We start from the raw sequence: 15,397 nt of genomic DNA, 5'->3' as shown, positions 1-15,397 counted from the left end.
GTAAATCTCGTTAAAACTAGTGTTTTCAGACTTTTAATTTGTCCCTCGACAAATCAAAAGTATGCACCCTTCTTAATAGGGCTGAAAAGTTCTCCACGTTTTGAAAACGATAGTTGTTAATATCCTTAGCAAAAACATCCTCCAAATCTGTTACTTTGAAATTTACCAATTGAAATTTTCTTTTAAGCAAAATGAAAAACACAATTTTTAACAAGTAATCTATATATATTTATTTCATACTCATATATAGGAAAACACTGCGGACAAGTCAAATTAATGGCCGCGCCAGCGAGAAGTTTAATATAAATCTCTCACAGTGCCGGCGCGACGGGCTTCAATTTACAGTCTACGTCCAAAGCTTTAACATACGAAATGCAACAACAGCAGTTTAAAATATATACCTCTTATTGTATACACTAATTGAGACAGTTAATGCAAGCTTAAAATACAATTATCAGTGGGTCAAACTTAATTGCATTTATAGGCAAACACGTGCTTTCGCCAACGATTTTGTACAGGCTGTTAAATGCATAAATATCTAGCCGATATGCACTTATTTGGGGTCTCGGCTGCTGTTTGGTATCCGGTAGTAAGATAAAGCCCTGTGCGTTACCAACTTAAAGTTAAATCTTTAGAAAACTAAACAAGTTTTGAATGCAGGTTGCATCTACTTCGACATCAACTCCTCCGCGCCTCACAGTTTATTGGCAGTAAGTGTAAGGGGCGGGGATACAGCGCCCGTAATGGATTTGTGGTCCGCACGCTCCTGATCCGAGAGCCAGGCCATCTGCACAAAATATATATATATAATGGTTGTAGAGAAAAAAAGGCCAGAGTTAATACACATTTCAACACCCACCTTCTGTTTGTGCTGCTGAGCAGCGGAGTAGCACCTGTCCAGCACCATCTTCTCGGTGAGCAGACCATCCTCGGAGGCATAGACTGCCGCCTGCCAGGACACGCCCAGCTTGGAGATCTCTCGGCCCGACATGCCTTCGCATAGAGCGGCCATCTTCGAACACGTCTGCCCGTAGTCAAATGTGTCCAGGTTGAAACGCCTAAGAAGAGTTTTTAAATTGTTTATAAGTCCTTTTGTTATGCAAAATACTTGGACTCTTAAGGATAATCCAGGATTTCAGGAGGTTTATTTATGATGAATGATGTGAATTTATTAGAAAAGAGATAAGTTGTGTTATTTTATTTTATGAAGGTTCTGTAGATGTTATCACAATTGTCAAACCGTATCTTTAAGCGTTCTCCAGGACCTTCTTTTAATTGAGAGACAATGCAAGTGTACTTACTTGGCACCCGCAGCAGCCGGCTGCAGTACATATTTATCGAAGTAGAGGCGCAAGAGGCGCTCGCGTTCTTCCAGGCCAGGCAGCGTGAACTCCACCATCTCGTCCAGACGATCGTTGATGGCGTAGTCAAACTGTTCGGGCGTGTTGGAGGCCAGCACGAGCATGAACTTGGGGTTCTGCTCGGAGGTGCGGTACAGGAAGGCGTTCAGGGCGGAGCGCAGATCCTCCGAGATCTTCTCCGAGGAACGCTTGCGCAAGAAGGCGTCCGCCTCGTCCACGAACAGCAGCAGTCCGCGGCGCGAGGTGTGCGACCAGTCGAACACCTTGTGGATGGCCGTAACGCCCTCCTTGCCCATGGGCGCCACATCGCCGCCGGTCATGATGGCAAAGTCCATGCCCGAGTGCTCGGCCAGCTTCTTGGCGAACATGGTTTTGCCCGTTCCGGGCGGGCCGTGCATCAGCACGTTCCTGTACATGCCCCGGTTGATACGCGTGTTCTTCGTGGCAATGGCAATGTCGCGCAGACGCTCCTCCAGCTTCGGATTCAGCACCACGCCCTGCAGAGCATCGGCGGGTTTGGCGCGCAGCCTCTTCAGGTAGTTTAGTGGGTTCTTCAGGGCATCCAGGAAGGCGAAACGCGAGGTCTCGCCCACCAGCGTCGGCTTGCCAATGCGCGCCTCCACATATCGGGAAACCACACCGGTGGCTCCCTTGGCAGTGTACACACCGAGGGCCAGCAGCGAGAGTCCTCCAGCGGCGGTCAGCACCTTGTCCCAATCCGTGAGCATGGCCTCGGCGCCGGCGCCAATGACAGTGCCGGCGGTTCTACGGATCGGGAATTCAAAATTGAATTATTTTATCCAGTTAAACTTGAAAAATAACCCACTTGATGCCCTCCAGGACGGTGGTGCGATGCTCCTGCGCCTTGAGACGGATCTTCTCCAGGTTGATGTCCCGGTTCTCGCGATCCACACGAGCCTTGGCCCGCAGCTCGTGCTCCAGGAGCTTGAGCCGGTTCTTCTCCTTCATCTCGATCTCGTGCTCGATGGTCTGGCGGCGCATGGCCTCCTGTCGCTGGACGCTCTCCTCCTGCTTGCGCAGGTTGTCCTCCTGGACGCGCTGCTGCTGCTGCAGCTGATCCTCGTAGCGTTTGCGGGACAGCTGGTCCTGGTACTGGGCACGCTGCTGCTGCTGCTTGGTCTCCTCGATGAGGGTCTTGCGCCGCTCCTCGTGGTCGATGCGCTTCTGCTCGACCTTGGCCTGCTCAATGTGGGCCTCGTACTCCTTGACCTTGGTGTTGTACTCCGTCTGCCGGGTGGCCTCCTGCATCTTGGACAGCTCGAGGGCCTCCCGGGCGTGTTCTGGGCGAGATTAACATGGGTATGGGTCATGGACATGGACTCTAACTCCCAGACTCACACGCACGCTGCGATAGCATGGCGCATGTCGGTTACGCAATTGGCTGACGAAATTTTCCGCTTACTTGAACGCTCCAGGGTCTTGGCCGCATCCGCCGCCCGTTCCAGCGCCGACGAGTCGAAGCGGTACGCCTCCATGGCCTTGCGCTCCGCCCGGCTCAGCTGCGCATCCCCGGACTTGTCGCCGGCCGTCCTGCCCTCCGGATCGGCTCCACCTCCATCGGGAAATCCAGCCGACTGCTCTGGCTGCGGCTGCTGACGGTTCCTGCCCAAAAGCCACGACATGATGCTGCTACTCTGGCGTGCGCTGCTCGCGCTTTTCACTCAGTTTTGGGGGCAAAAAAACAATCTAGAAAATATTACGAAATTTTGACAGCTTTTGCTTTTACATCCAACAACGTGATTCTCAACAAGTGTGACCAGACGGCGTGAAACGATGACGTGTGAATGGTGATTAAATTTGTATTAATCGATAATAAAGTTGCCACACAGTTTCGCCGGGTCGAACTCACCACATCAGCTGTTTGTGGTGAACAAGGATTGTAAACAATTAAGATTTGCCATTTGTTTGACTTCCCTGCGTTTATTTAGCTGCCTAGGCGAGCCCACAGACCATGTTTGAACGCAACCAGAAGACCATCTTCGTGCTGGACCACACACGGTACTTCAGCATTGCCAGCGAGGAGTACATCTCCATGGATTTCCTCAAGGGAAAGCCGTCCGTAGACGGCGGAGGAAACGCAACCGGAGGAGGTTGTGGATCCCAGTTCAGCAAGAGCCTGTGGACCTGCGCCTGCGAGTCCTCCATCGAGTACTGCCGCGTTGTCTGGGACCTCTTTCCGGGCAAGAAGCACGTGCGCTTCATCGTCTCGGACACTGCTGCCCACATCGTGAACACCTGGAGTCCCAGCACGCAGAACATGTCGCACGTGATGAACGCCATGGTGATGGTGGGCGTGCCGTCGCGCAACATGCCCCAGTCGTCGGACTACTCGGTGATCCACGGCCTGAGGGCGGCCATCGAGGCTCTGGCCGAGCCCACGGACGAGCAAATGGCGGCGATGGCCGACTACGGCCCCGAGGAACTGCCACGCGTTCCCAACAAGGGGCGCGTCATCTGCATCACCTCGGCGCGTGACAACATAAGCATGAAGAGCCTGGAGGACATCTTCAACACGGTGCTGGTGCAGCAAAACGCCCTGGCAGCGCCGCCGGCCAAGAAGGGTTTGTCCATCGACCACTGCCACCTGGTCATCCTCAACATTGTCCCGTTGGGCGTCGAATCGCTGGTGACAAATCGCAGTCTGCTCAAAATCTCGCCGCTGCTGGACGTAGAGATCCACACGGTTAGCGCTCCGGACATCTCGTACAAGTTGACACACCTAATCCTGAACCACTATGACCTGGCCAGCACCACGGTGACCAATATACCCATGAAGGAGGAGCAGAACGCCAATTCCAGCGCCAACTATGACGTGGAAATCCTGCACAGTCGCCGCGCCCACTCCATCACTTGCGGCCCGGACTTCAGCCTGCCCACGAGCATTAAGCAAGGCGCCACGTACGAGACGGTGACCCTGAAATGGTGCACACCACGCGGCTGCGGCTCGGCGGACCTGCAGCCCTGCCTGGGTCAGTTTCTGGTGACACCCGTGGATGTGACTTCGCGGCCAAGCTCGTGCCTGATCAATTTTCTGCTGAACGGACGCTCTGTTCTGCTGGAGATGCCACGCAAGACCGGCTCCAAGGCCACCAGCCACATGCTGTCTGCCCGCGGTGGCGAGATCTTTGTCCACTCCCTGTGCATTACGCGTTCCTGCATGGATGAGGCGCCGGCCATTGCCGATGGCCCCGGCGGACGCGTCTCGGACTATCGCACCGCAGAGCTCGGCCAGCTGATCAAGATGTCGCGCATGGTGCCGCTGAAAGTAAAGGATCCGGCTGCGCCCACTATGGCGCGTCGACTGCCGCGCTACTTCCCGCTGACCACCAGCTCGTCGATCCTGTTCCACCTGCAGCGGCAGATCAGTTGGCTGCCGCACTTCCTGCACCTGTTGGTCAAGGAGGACATGGACAAACAGGAGGAGGTGCGTTGCCAGCAGCACATTCACGAGCTCTACAAGAGCGCCTCGCGCGGCGATGTTCTGCCCTTCACCCATACGAATGGAGCCAGGTAGGAAGTGGATACCTTAGCTATTCGATAAGTCTAATTTAATACTTTAATTTTCTGCTTTTATTTTAGGCTTAAGCACTCCAAGGCCAAGGACCAGTATCGTTTGCTATATAGGGAGCTGGAACAACTCATCCAACTGAACGCAACCACAGTCCACCACAAGAATCTGCTAGAGAGCCTGCAGAGTTTGCGTGCCGCCTATGGCGATGCGCCGCTCAAGTCGGAATCGGGCACCAGTCTTCTGCGCTCCTACACGGAATCCCCGCTTTCACCTGAGCGGTTGGAACCTCTCAGCAGCGGCAGTGCCAGTGGCAGCAGCAACTCCAACAGCCTGCTTAAGGCCAGCAAGCGCCGCATGTCCAGTTGCGGGCAAAGGTAGGCTGTTTAACCCTGGATAAATCTGTACTACATGTACTAATCAATTCATTATCGCCAGATCCCTGCTTGATATCATCTCCTCAGCGGAGCGAAGTCAGTCTAACAAACGCTTGGATTTTTCGGGTCGTCTTTGCACGCCATTGGGGCAAGTGGCTAAATTGTATCCGGACTTTGGCAACAAAGAGAAGGATTCAATAACTACGGGAGCCAGCATTACGCCAAATGTTAAAGAAGAATCCATACGCAGTTAATTGGAGAGTTTACCTATCTGAACTATGATCCGGACATAATTATAGAAAGAAACTTTCTGTAATATTTTCCTTAAGCATGATTACTTCGGTATGGAATAATTGAATGTTGCAATTAAGTATTTTTCCATGCTCTTAGTTGGCTTATGTTTAAGCTAGATTTATTCCCATGATTTAATCTGCTTATTTTAGGCTGGGAAAACCCAAACTCTTTGTGGATAAAAGTTATTGTAAGCTGCCTCAAAATGAATTAGTTTATGATTCAAACTTTATGTTTAAATTAAGAAATTCTTTTTTTTCTTATGTAAGATCAGACTTTTGTAACTGTTTTTAATCCTTCACACCGATATCCATTGTTTAAAATTTTGTAACTTAAGAAGAATTTACTGAGTGCTAGAAAACGCAGATTTAATTTGAGTTTAAAACAAAATTAAACGAATTAAAATAAATAATGAGTTGCATTTACGTTTTACAATAAATTTAAAAATTTTAAAGTTAACTTTAGAGCTTTGTCTTATTAAATTATATTTAAAGTACAAATATGTTCAAAACCTTCTCCATCAAGGTTCCTTGTTCCTAGTTGTTTTGTAAAAAAAAATGTGTGTACATTTGTGACTTTACCAGATAAATTAAGAAAGTACTTGCAAAATTATCTGTTAGCCAAAGACGATGACCAACAATACCACGGTGAAGAAGGTTATGCAAGTAACCGAGGAGGCGGCCCCAGCTCTGCACAGTAAGCGCCGACTTCCTTTACTATGTTTACTATTAATTAGCCCCATTTTTGTTTGGTAAAGTTCCCATAATGGTGGGCAATGAGACGTTTGTGCTAACACAGCAGGACATTCGGCGAGTGGAGGACATCCGGATGCTAACCTACAATCGAATGGAACCAAACGGGCAGCTTTTTCCCATGGTCTCATGTCCAACTGCTCCGGGGCCTTTCTGCCTGCCCACCACCACAAATTTCTGCCCCCTAAACGATATTATCGCCCGGCCCCCAACCAAAAGGGTCAAGTTGCAGCTGGACGAGGGCCACGATGCGGAAATCCCCGGCCGGATAAAGACGGTGGCTAGTGTGGCCACTCAACTGGGCTGGTCCAAGATCAAGGCGGAGTCGGAGTCCGTTTTTCCCCTTCGTTACAACACTTGCACCTCTACTTGCGGCCTGATGACGAGCACCGGTTGCCAGCATTCTCCAAGCTCCAAGAAGCAGGACTCGAGCTGCCAAACGCAAACCAATTCCAGTTCCAGTCCTAGTCCAACTCCACTTACAACGAAGGAGTCGCCGCGGCACGCTGGTTGCCAAACTCAGACTACTCCCAGTCAAACTTCGAGTGCAAAGAAGGAGCCAAAGAACTCGGCTTGCCAGACGCAACCCATCACAACCTCCACGGGCTGCAATACCTCATCCAGCCACCTTATTGAAGGAACCTCCACCGAGTCGTATCTATCGGATGAAAGTAAATGTTCGTCGGAAGAGGAGACTAAGCATCCCTGTCCGCGCTGCAAATCGCAGCAAGCCTGTACGGAAAACGAGCTGATGAAGCAGCAAAGATGTTCGGTGGAGGAGCCTTGCACATCGCGGAAAATACACTTTGATCTCTGTCCTCAAGATCGGCATGGGGAATGCTTTGAGCGCAAATCCTGTCCCCAGCAATTGGATAAGCGTGTAAAACAGGAGAATGAGGGCTTTTATAGGACGGTTCCATTAAGTAGATCCCTTTATCGACAAACCCTCAGCAGAGCTACTGACTCCAAGTCAAGAAAAGCAGCAACTAACGACTTGACAAGACCCACCGAGCACAATCCAAACTACGAGGAACTGCAGCAGGAGCGCAGAATGTACGATTCAACAGTCGCCAACAAGCACCAGTGATGATCGCCTTTCTATATTAACACTTACTTCATTTACTTTTTGTATACCCTTGCAAAGATTTGTAAAAGTAGTGACCTTATAAGATTAGCAATACTACTCAAGTCGACCAAAACTCACTTGACGATTCTAAACTCTTTTTTGTAATATAAATTTGTTTCAATTATATAAACAACGAAAAAACAATATTTTAAATTATTTTTCTACTTTTAGAAAAGTTCTATATTTAATAACTAGTTTACTTACACTTTTACCATAAGGCTATGGCTAAAACTAATTCAAGGCCTTCAGTGCCGAACTTTTGATGAGGCGCTTTTTCTTTTTGGGCGGCGCTTCCTGCTCAGTGTCCTTTCGAACCTTCTGCTTCTTGGGCTTGGCCTGGGGCTTGGGCTCCTCCTGCGACTGCTTGGCATTGAAGTACCGCTTGGGCTGTTGATGCTCACGCTGTTCCCGCTTGAGCTCCTCCGGAGTGGCAATGCGTAGGTAGAAGTCTTTAAGCAGCAGTTTGAAATCCTCGATGAGCGTTTCCTTTAGCACTTGCACTTTGCCGTTTTCGCAGGGAGTGCAGGCATGCAGCTCGGTGACCTTGAAAGGCTTTGGTGCGAATTCAGTGGGTGGTCGCCACACAATAGCCAGTTCCTTTCCGCCATGGGGATTGTAGAAGAAAGCAGCGAAGTCCGAGTAGGCAGACTACATATGATAAAAAAGGGCCTCATTAGATCTAAATAAAAATTTAAATTCCTTCTCTGCTTACCCTCAGTTGTCTCACAATCCTTGCTAGACGATCTGCACCTGCCGGCGGTAAAAGGAAGTTGGGCTGGCTGAAGGACACGAATGGGGATCCCAGATCGAAGCTCAAGGAATTGGGCACCAGATCCGGCTTGAGTTGTATAACCAAATCGTATCCCTCGTTGGAGGCGCGGAACAACTGGGCTGGCCGCACGAACCTCAGATCCTTCGACATCAGACTGGTCTCGATAATTTCGAGGGCATGACGGGCCAGTCGCGTCACATGTCCCAGTACCCGTTGGCTAGGTGATTGCTCCGAGGTCCACAGGCGTCCGGCATGCTGCATGTCGTAGGAAGTGGCCAAAGCCAGGGCGGGATAACTCTGGCGGTCGCTGCGGTAGCTGTGCTCCAGATCCGCAATTTGTTGTTCTGAATTGAATAAGTGTTATATAGTTTGCTATTATTTTGGGACTGGTAGTTAAGGACTTACCCTGCCAGCTGTTGTTAAAGTTGAGCAGAAAGAGCTCGCCGTTGAAGTCGCTGTGGGCGAGCAGTTGCAGGAAGCGAATGAAGCCGGTTTGGGGCGCTGCAATGGCCTGTGGCGCCTGTCGCTGCTGGAAGAGATGCGCCACCAGCAGCTCTGTGGCCGTTTCAGGCCACAGACCATCGTCCAGCAGCTGGGTGGCAAGCCAACGCTTGGCCAGGAGCACAGTGGGACCGAAGGCGGAGTGCGTCTGATGAAGCGAATGCAGAGCGCCGCTCACTTTGGGCAGTATGTAGTGATGGCGCTCTAAGGCACGACTTGCTGGATTATCCACGTACGTGGTTACGCCACGTTCAGTGACCTCTTGCTTGAGCAACGCCAGCTCCTTGCTGTGGGCCAGCTCGATAAGGAAGCAGAAGCCCTGCTTTAGCACCAGAAGACCCTCTGCGGACAGCACCCATTGAAGGCGGCACTGCGCTTCCAGCTTCTCGCCAATCTCGATGAGGAAGGCCGTCTTAAGGGCACGCAGTGCAGTCAGTTCGTTGGGCCACTTGCCGCTCTGGCCCAGCTGGATGATTACCCTCTGCACATGGCTGGTCAGGATGTGGCTGCCCGCAACACGCGCTTGCGGCAGCACTGGCTGGGGCTCGCAGTAGCGGAAGACGGCGGACGTGCCTGATATGGAGACGATCTCCAGCGGCAGATCATTTAGGCCGTGCAGTTGGCGTGCCAGTTCATCGTAGCAGCGGATGACGTGCGGACTGAGTGCCTCCGCATCTGTGTCCTGATCCAGTGGCAGCTTGGTCTTTAGCTTGTTGACCTTGAACCATGGAGACAGGCGGTAGACCTCTTCCAGCTCGGCGGCGATGTATTGGACATCTTTGCCCTCCACTTGTAGGTGATGCTCCAGCAAGTGAAGCACAATCTGGCGAACAATTAGTCGCTTCTTGGCGGGCGCATCCTGGGCGGTGCCCCAAACCACAGCCTCGGTGATGCTGCCATCCTGGAAGCGGCGAAGATTTGACTTTTCTCCCCAAAACCGACGGAACTCTGCCGCTCCCTCGGGATCCTCGTTAGCGGCTGGTCCTTTATTTAACACCTCGTAGGCGTGTTCTGGCTGGAGTATCAGCCCCAGTTGAATGTGCTTTCCAATGACAGGAGCTTTGTTTTCCACGGGCCAGGCTTCTGTGGCCCTTTCCAGTGGAATAATGGACTGTATACGCTCAGCAAGTCCCTTTCTAAGTAGGCTGAAAATAAGGATATTTATAGTTCAATGGCTTAGAAAAAAAAAACCCCACATTCACTTACTCTGTGAGCAACTGCAGCAGCTGGGGATACCCGTATTTGGCATAATCGTACTTGAACTGAGGCTGAGAATGCAGCAAAAGCATCTGATCAACACACGAATAATTGGTGATTCTAAGCAAATAAAGATTGAAAGTGTTAATTTTGAAAGGAATATTAGATGCCAGTTGAAGCCTTACTTCAAGATGTTGTCTACCCGGCTGTACAGCGGACACTTCTGCATGAAGATGAGCGGAAAACTGTTAAGCTTCATGTCATTGAGCAGGTCCACGGCTAGTTTGGCCTCCTCTCGAACCCTCTGATAAACGGAGAGTGGAACATTCGCACACAGATTGAGCTGGCCCGTAAAGTCCATGAAACAGACATCATAGTGCGCAGCCAACTTTCCCAGTTCTTCTGTTTGGCTCGAAGCGGGAGCCAGACTGATTCCTTTGGTCCAATCAGTGTTGGCCAGTTGGTTCCACACAGTTCGCGCCACCTGATAGCTACTGCTCGACTGGTGAAGGATGCGCTGCGCGTTCAGATAGACAATGTAGGCGGCTAGGATGTGGGTGCCAAAACCGCTGTAGCCTATGCCCAATTCCCGTTGACGCAGCCATACTTTGAGGAGCAGTAGACCGTCCTGGAAGTTGCGCCTGCCCTTAAAGGCCTTTTCCAGATGTGCCTGGTTCTCGGCCAAAGTCAGATCAAACAGCACGTTGGCGTTGTAGTGCTGGGTGGAGGGCAGCGGCTCCTCCTCGTCCCACTCGTCATTAAATAGCGAGGGTCGAATATTGTTGTTCCAAGGCACAAAACGACCCGGCTTAAAGCTGCTCAGCGGGGCAGTGATGAACAGGCGCACCTGCAGATGCTTGGTCACCTGCTTAGCCACTGGGGTCAACTCCAGTACAGGCTTCAGCGGATTGTTCGCATAATAGTTGAAGGTGAACTGGTCCTTGGCGTAACTCGGGGACTCCTTCATCCTCTCCGTCACGTAGGTGAGGTAAAGGGCCCGCTTTTGATCATAGCGAAGGTTCAGGTAATCCTCTTTGTGCAGGGATTCCTTCGGCATCTCCAGAGCCACATCCACCACGATCTTGGGACCCAGCAGTGTTCCCGTGGCGGCGGCCCCAATCAGATAGGGTTCTCGGGTGGGTTTGGAGAAAACGAAGCCGGTAGGCTTTTGGGTCATATTCAAAGGCACTTCCAGGTGGGTACGCTCCATTAACCCATCCTTAAGCTGTTGGGTAAAGACCTTGAAGGACTCCAGCCAGTTGTCGATGAACTCTGTGTACTTGGGCTTTAGCTGCAGCTCCTCCAGCATTTCCTTGACTTGCAGCTTGAAGAGATTGGAGTGGAAGAGGTTCTGGGTGTCGCGCAACTCCTTCATCTCCTCCAGAGTGGGTGGTTTTACATTCTTGGCATCGCCCCTCTGCTTGAACTTATTGATCTTCGGCTTGGTGGTGGACTGGCTTGGGTTCTTTTTGGCGGGTATGGGTTCCGGCTCATCGAAGCCATCGTCGCTGCTAGGACTTGACTGCTCCAAGTGGGTGGGATCCTCTGCAGTTAAATCCTCCTGGGACTCCGCTCGAGCGGCTTTCTTCGATGTTTTGTTCGGTATCCGCGCCTGTTTCGGTGAAATGTTAAGCCAATTTCTTTCTTCTTATTAATCTAGGCCCACTTACCGACTTCCCCAGTTTCCTTTTAGTTTTAAGCATCGTGTTTTAAGCGAACAAATTCAATTTAAACTATAATTTATTTATTTTGTGGAGAGAGAACGCAACTCGCACGTGTTGCAACTGCGGTTTATAAGTATTCGGTATTTAAAAGCCATTTGAATATGGTCACCCTGGACCAGGCAGTTTCGTTTTTTAATAACAATCAGTCGCGAAAACAAACCGTAAAAATCGAACGTAATTACAAATAAAAGATTAAACAAAGTTTATAAATTAATAAAATATATAAAAACAAAGAATTCGGCATAGTAAAAAGGTTAACCAATTCGTGCTACTTTTTGCAGCGCCAAATGTAAGTGTGTGTATTCTCGTTATTTTTTATGCTCGATATCATCAAAAAAGAGCTTTGACTTTTATAAAAATGTGTTCCCAGTGAAAATATAAAACAAAAGTGCATAGAGTTTTCTTTTTCACTTAAGGTTTAAGTGTAGTTAAACAAAGTTGCCGGCTAATTGGCTACGCCAGCGGTATTTTAATTGGTATTTTTATTTTATAAATTATTTAAAGTAACTAGCAAACAGTTTACTGCTTATAATAACTTATAAATATGTATATAATATAATATAATAATATAATTAAGTAATTTGTGTTTTGGTCAGATTTCATTTCTTAAATTTACCTACGGTATTTCCTTTTTCGACCAACACGGTCTTACTTCGTCTCAGTCCATGTTCGAGTGTGTGTGTGTGTGCAGGCAAGGGAAAAAATCGCACCATTTTTCTCGTGCCCTCTTGCGTGCGTTTTTTGGTCTTTCGAGGACAATTTCGTGGGATATTAATCAAACATAAGCCCAGCTAAATATGTAAAAAGTAGTGAATTAAGTAGTTAACGAGAAAGTGACGAGTGCAAAGCCGCAAATCGAGTTGCAAATTATATTCGGTCTGTGTCTGTGCGTGCGTGCGTATGAGTGTATGGGTGAAAAAATGAGGCGTAGTGAAAATGCGTGCAAAACTGTATAAAAGGTAAATCGTCAGAATCGATTTGGCTTATATATTAAGCCTAAAAGTGGTTTTATTGCATACAAATCAGCAAAAAACCAAACAACGATGCGTTGGCAGAAAGGCGGCCCATTGAAAAAATATGGCCAAAAGTCGAGTAGTTACACCCTCTCTGTCTCTTTTCCCCATTGTCGCTCTCTTTCCCTCTCATTTTGTTCATAGCCGCTTTGGCTCTTTTTGCATCGAATAACAAAACGTGAAAATTTATAAAAATAAACGAAATCACGTACGGAAATATTCACTTGACCTTGCGTCCAAGATTTTTCCAACATTTTACTTGGAGCGTGGTGCAAACCAACAAATTGGCCCTATTCTGAGCCGTTGGCCTATTTTTCTTAATGACCCTAGGGAAATGGAACTTTTTTTGGACAAATTGTTAAAAGTAGAAAAAGACAAAGGTCAATAATAACACTCCAAAAAATAAATGAAAATCAATGAGGAAAAGCAAATTTAGTTAGCGCTCTGGGCGCTGCTTAGTGTGACCAGTGTGCGCGCAGACAGGCCAAATATACCAAAAAATACCACAATACTTTTACAGTTTTTGATCTCGAACTTATTTTAGTTATCTACACAGAAAAAAAAACATATATCATCCATCAATATATATTTAACATATACAATTAATAAGTGTGTTTGAAAGCGGTGGAACTTCCTTCCGAGCTTTTGCCAAACTTAACGCTTATCTAATTAAGCATTGTTTAAATATAAGAGTTATGAAAAATGCAAATGTATCTTTTTCACCTAAGCATGTCGATTTGACATCGAGCTGACTTTTTATTTCTGTTCAGCATATTTAAACGTCATTTCCTTCTTTTACAGATTGCTATGATTTCAAGGCGCTGAAGCCATGTGCTATAAGTGTTTAAGCGTGCAACTGACCGGTTAAATTGTCCATAGCTGAAATTTAACTACACCCTAACAACAGCAGCAGCACTTTTGCCTAAAATGTCAGCTGGGAGTGGAAGAAAAACATAGCAGCACACTGAATGAATACAGTTCGGAGTTCAGATTTGTTGTCACACAAATTGTTGGATAAAATGTGCAAAAGTGTGTTTGTCAAATTGTTTAGCCAAAATTATTTGTTTACCTAGTTATCCAGTGTAGCACGAAACTGTTTCCCCTTACACCCTACAACACACATTTGGCTAAGTTGCACCGAAACATAGAACTGAGCCCGAAATTAAACCAGAAACTCGATCAATCGTTCAGCGGCAACGGATTAGCAATAAGAATTTAATAATTCTACGACAAATAGCCCGCCTTTTGACATTTGTACACAACTACACAGCACACACACACCAACACAAAATTCACATCAAAAAATTAAAAAAAAAAAATTAATAAAGTAAAGCAACAAAACGGAAAACTCAAGGAGATGCTGCTCAAATTTCATACTTAATGTCAAACAACAACGACGATCCCACAGAAATAACAACAACAGACAGAGCAGGAAAAGGAACAACAGGAATAACTGTAAGCTAGCGAAGAGCGAACCAGGGAGCGAGAGGACGAGCTCATTCCTTACACACACACCTGCCGTGTCGTCCCGTTCAGCCACCTGTAATCGAGTGGGAGAAAAAGAGAGAGCAGCGGACCTCCCGTTACCGCATGTGCGACATGCGCGGACCCTAAGTGAGTGTGAGTGAGTGCGCGTGTGCAAGTGCGTGCGAGTGTGCGCGAGTGTGGGCGGTGAGAGGATAATTCGCTCAATTCGCACGCATCCCACAGATCCCTCAGATCCTCCAGTTTGCGCAGCAAGCATAACCCGCATTTCGGATCAAACCAATCGCCAAACAGCAAACAGTAACCACAACAACAATAACATCAGCAGCAGCGGTAGCCGATAAACATTCATTATCAAAATTCACGGAAAAGGCGATCCAGTTCTTGAGTCAAAATTCAAGAGAGATTAGCTAGGCGAAATGCAGCGACGTGAACGGCAAGCTAGGTGAGTTATGATTGTCCAAGCTTCCATACCACTTCAATGATCGCCCCAGATTTCTCTGAGAAATTTTCATTACATTTTTGAATATTTTCAAATTATAAGTATCTAATATCTCATCATTGAAAAATTCGGTGTTTATATGTATCGAAATAAAGTCAAAATACCATTTTTGTAACCTTTCAAAGCCGATTCTTAAAAAATATTACTGGCTTATTTAATAAGTAACAATGTTGTGCTTAACTTTAACTTAACTAAATTTAACTGTTTTTATTTTATATCGTCCAAAACTTTTTTTTTTTTTTAACGAAAAATACATTCAGTGTTCACAGTGTTCAGTGTTCAATTTAATTGTAAATCGCCTGCAGCAACAAAAACCAACCAAACAAGCCGTTGTTCAAACTCGACTATCCGACTCCAAGCAGCACTTAAATTGTGCGTAAAATCAATCTTCTTGCGATTTTTTTTTAGAAATACTCTTAAGCAAGGAAAGTGTTGGTTGTTCCCATTAAGTTCTACAAATACGTATCGTGCCTCTTGCTATCAGGCCTATAAACGGATGGATATTTCGATAGCGATAAGATTATGATTATGACAGAGTGTTTGCAAGTGTTTAGTTTTTAAAATTATAAAATTTTATAGTTAATGCAACCTCGAATTCTTCAGCACAATAGGTTTTTAAGACAATTTAAGACAAATTAATAATTCATGTTTTATTGATTCCTTCCTGATATCAGTGATCCTAGTGATCAACCAAAAAGTTTACCAAAAGTTGATTTTAATTTCCTAACAAATACTGAGCATTGCCAAAAGTTCAACCATCAGTTGAG

At 47.4% G+C, this 15,397-nt stretch overlaps 4 protein-coding genes across 4 annotated transcripts; 2 read left to right on the top strand and 2 right to left on the bottom strand.

Moving 5' to 3' along the window:
• Nucleotides 1-204: 204 nt before the first annotated feature.
• Nucleotides 205-3,160, bottom strand: LOC128254695 (ATPase family AAA domain-containing protein 3A homolog). Its single transcript, XM_052983961.1, has 5 exons — nucleotides 2,785-3,160; nucleotides 2,188-2,662; nucleotides 1,302-2,126; nucleotides 860-1,058; nucleotides 205-787 (listed from the first exon to the last, which is right to left on the bottom strand). Exons 1-5 carry the CDS (start codon nucleotides 3,002-3,004, stop codon nucleotides 695-697), a joined length of 1,812 nt encoding a protein of 603 aa, XP_052839921.1. The 5' UTR covers nucleotides 3,005-3,160; the 3' UTR covers nucleotides 205-694.
• Nucleotides 3,161-3,239: 79 nt separating this feature from the next.
• LOC128254620 (protein asunder) lies at nucleotides 3,240-5,961 on the top strand. The gene is made up of 3 exons (XM_052983835.1): nucleotides 3,240-4,892; nucleotides 4,962-5,267; nucleotides 5,329-5,961. Exons 1-3 carry the CDS (start codon nucleotides 3,334-3,336, stop codon nucleotides 5,519-5,521), a joined length of 2,058 nt encoding a protein of 685 aa, XP_052839795.1. The 5' UTR covers nucleotides 3,240-3,333; the 3' UTR covers nucleotides 5,522-5,961.
• A 110-nt stretch (nucleotides 5,962-6,071) lies between these two features.
• On the top strand, nucleotides 6,072-7,482 carry LOC128254755 (uncharacterized). Its single transcript, XM_052984086.1, has 2 exons — nucleotides 6,072-6,254; nucleotides 6,316-7,482. The coding sequence occupies exons 1-2, from the start codon at nucleotides 6,188-6,190 to the stop codon at nucleotides 7,395-7,397; spliced, it is 1,149 nt and encodes a 382-aa protein (XP_052840046.1). The 5' UTR covers nucleotides 6,072-6,187; the 3' UTR covers nucleotides 7,398-7,482.
• A 93-nt stretch (nucleotides 7,483-7,575) lies between these two features.
• Nucleotides 7,576-11,712, bottom strand: LOC128254546 (nucleolar protein 6). The gene is made up of 6 exons (XM_052983715.1): nucleotides 11,577-11,712; nucleotides 10,092-11,518; nucleotides 9,916-10,026; nucleotides 8,614-9,854; nucleotides 8,149-8,552; nucleotides 7,576-8,084 (listed from the first exon to the last, which is right to left on the bottom strand). Exons 1-6 carry the CDS (start codon nucleotides 11,607-11,609, stop codon nucleotides 7,668-7,670), a joined length of 3,633 nt encoding a protein of 1,210 aa, XP_052839675.1. The 5' UTR covers nucleotides 11,610-11,712; the 3' UTR covers nucleotides 7,576-7,667.
• Nucleotides 11,713-15,397: the final 3,685 nt, after the last annotated feature.

This window comes from Drosophila gunungcola, chromosome 3R (genome assembly GCF_025200985.1).
Source record: "Drosophila gunungcola strain Sukarami chromosome 3R, Dgunungcola_SK_2, whole genome shotgun sequence".
Taxonomy (NCBI): Eukaryota; Metazoa; Arthropoda; class Insecta; order Diptera; family Drosophilidae; genus Drosophila; species Drosophila gunungcola.
Note: the sequence above shows the minus strand (reverse complement) of the source record. Positions and strands in the feature narration are given on the sequence as shown.

Bases quoted from the DNA above. Each gene is read 5' to 3' on its own strand.
- LOC128254695 (XM_052983961.1), bottom strand. From the start codon at position 3,004: ATGTCGTGGCTTTTGGGCAGGAACCGTCAGCAGCCGCAGCCAGAGCAG. The intron at 2,127-2,187 runs GTGGGTTATTTT...CCCGATCCGTAG, and splicing joins ACCGTCCTGGAGGGCATCAA to AACCGCCGGCACTGTCATTG. The intron at 788-859 runs GTGGGTGTTGAA...TATTTTGTGCAG, and splicing joins CTCAGCAGCACAAACAGAAG to ATGGCCTGGCTCTCGGATCA.
- LOC128254620 (XM_052983835.1), top strand. From the start codon at position 3,334: ATGTTTGAACGCAACCAGAAGACCATCTTCGTGCTGGACCACACACGG. The intron at 4,893-4,961 runs GTAGGAAGTGGA...CTTTTATTTTAG, and splicing joins ACCCATACGAATGGAGCCAG to GCTTAAGCACTCCAAGGCCA. The intron at 5,268-5,328 runs GTAGGCTGTTTA...CATTATCGCCAG, and splicing joins ATGTCCAGTTGCGGGCAAAG to ATCCCTGCTTGATATCATCT.
- LOC128254755 (XM_052984086.1), top strand. From the start codon at position 6,188: ATGACCAACAATACCACGGTGAAGAAGGTTATGCAAGTAACCGAGGAG. The intron at 6,255-6,315 runs GTAAGCGCCGAC...TGTTTGGTAAAG, and splicing joins GGCGGCCCCAGCTCTGCACA to TTCCCATAATGGTGGGCAAT.
- LOC128254546 (XM_052983715.1), bottom strand. From the start codon at position 11,609: ATGCTTAAAACTAAAAGGAAACTGGGGAAGTCG. The intron at 10,027-10,091 runs GTAAGGCTTCAA...TTATTTGCTTAG, and splicing joins CGGGTAGACAACATCTTGAA to AATCACCAATTATTCGTGTG. The intron at 8,085-8,148 runs GTAAGCAGAGAA...TATCATATGTAG, and splicing joins GGATTGTGAGACAACTGAGG to TCTGCCTACTCGGACTTCGC.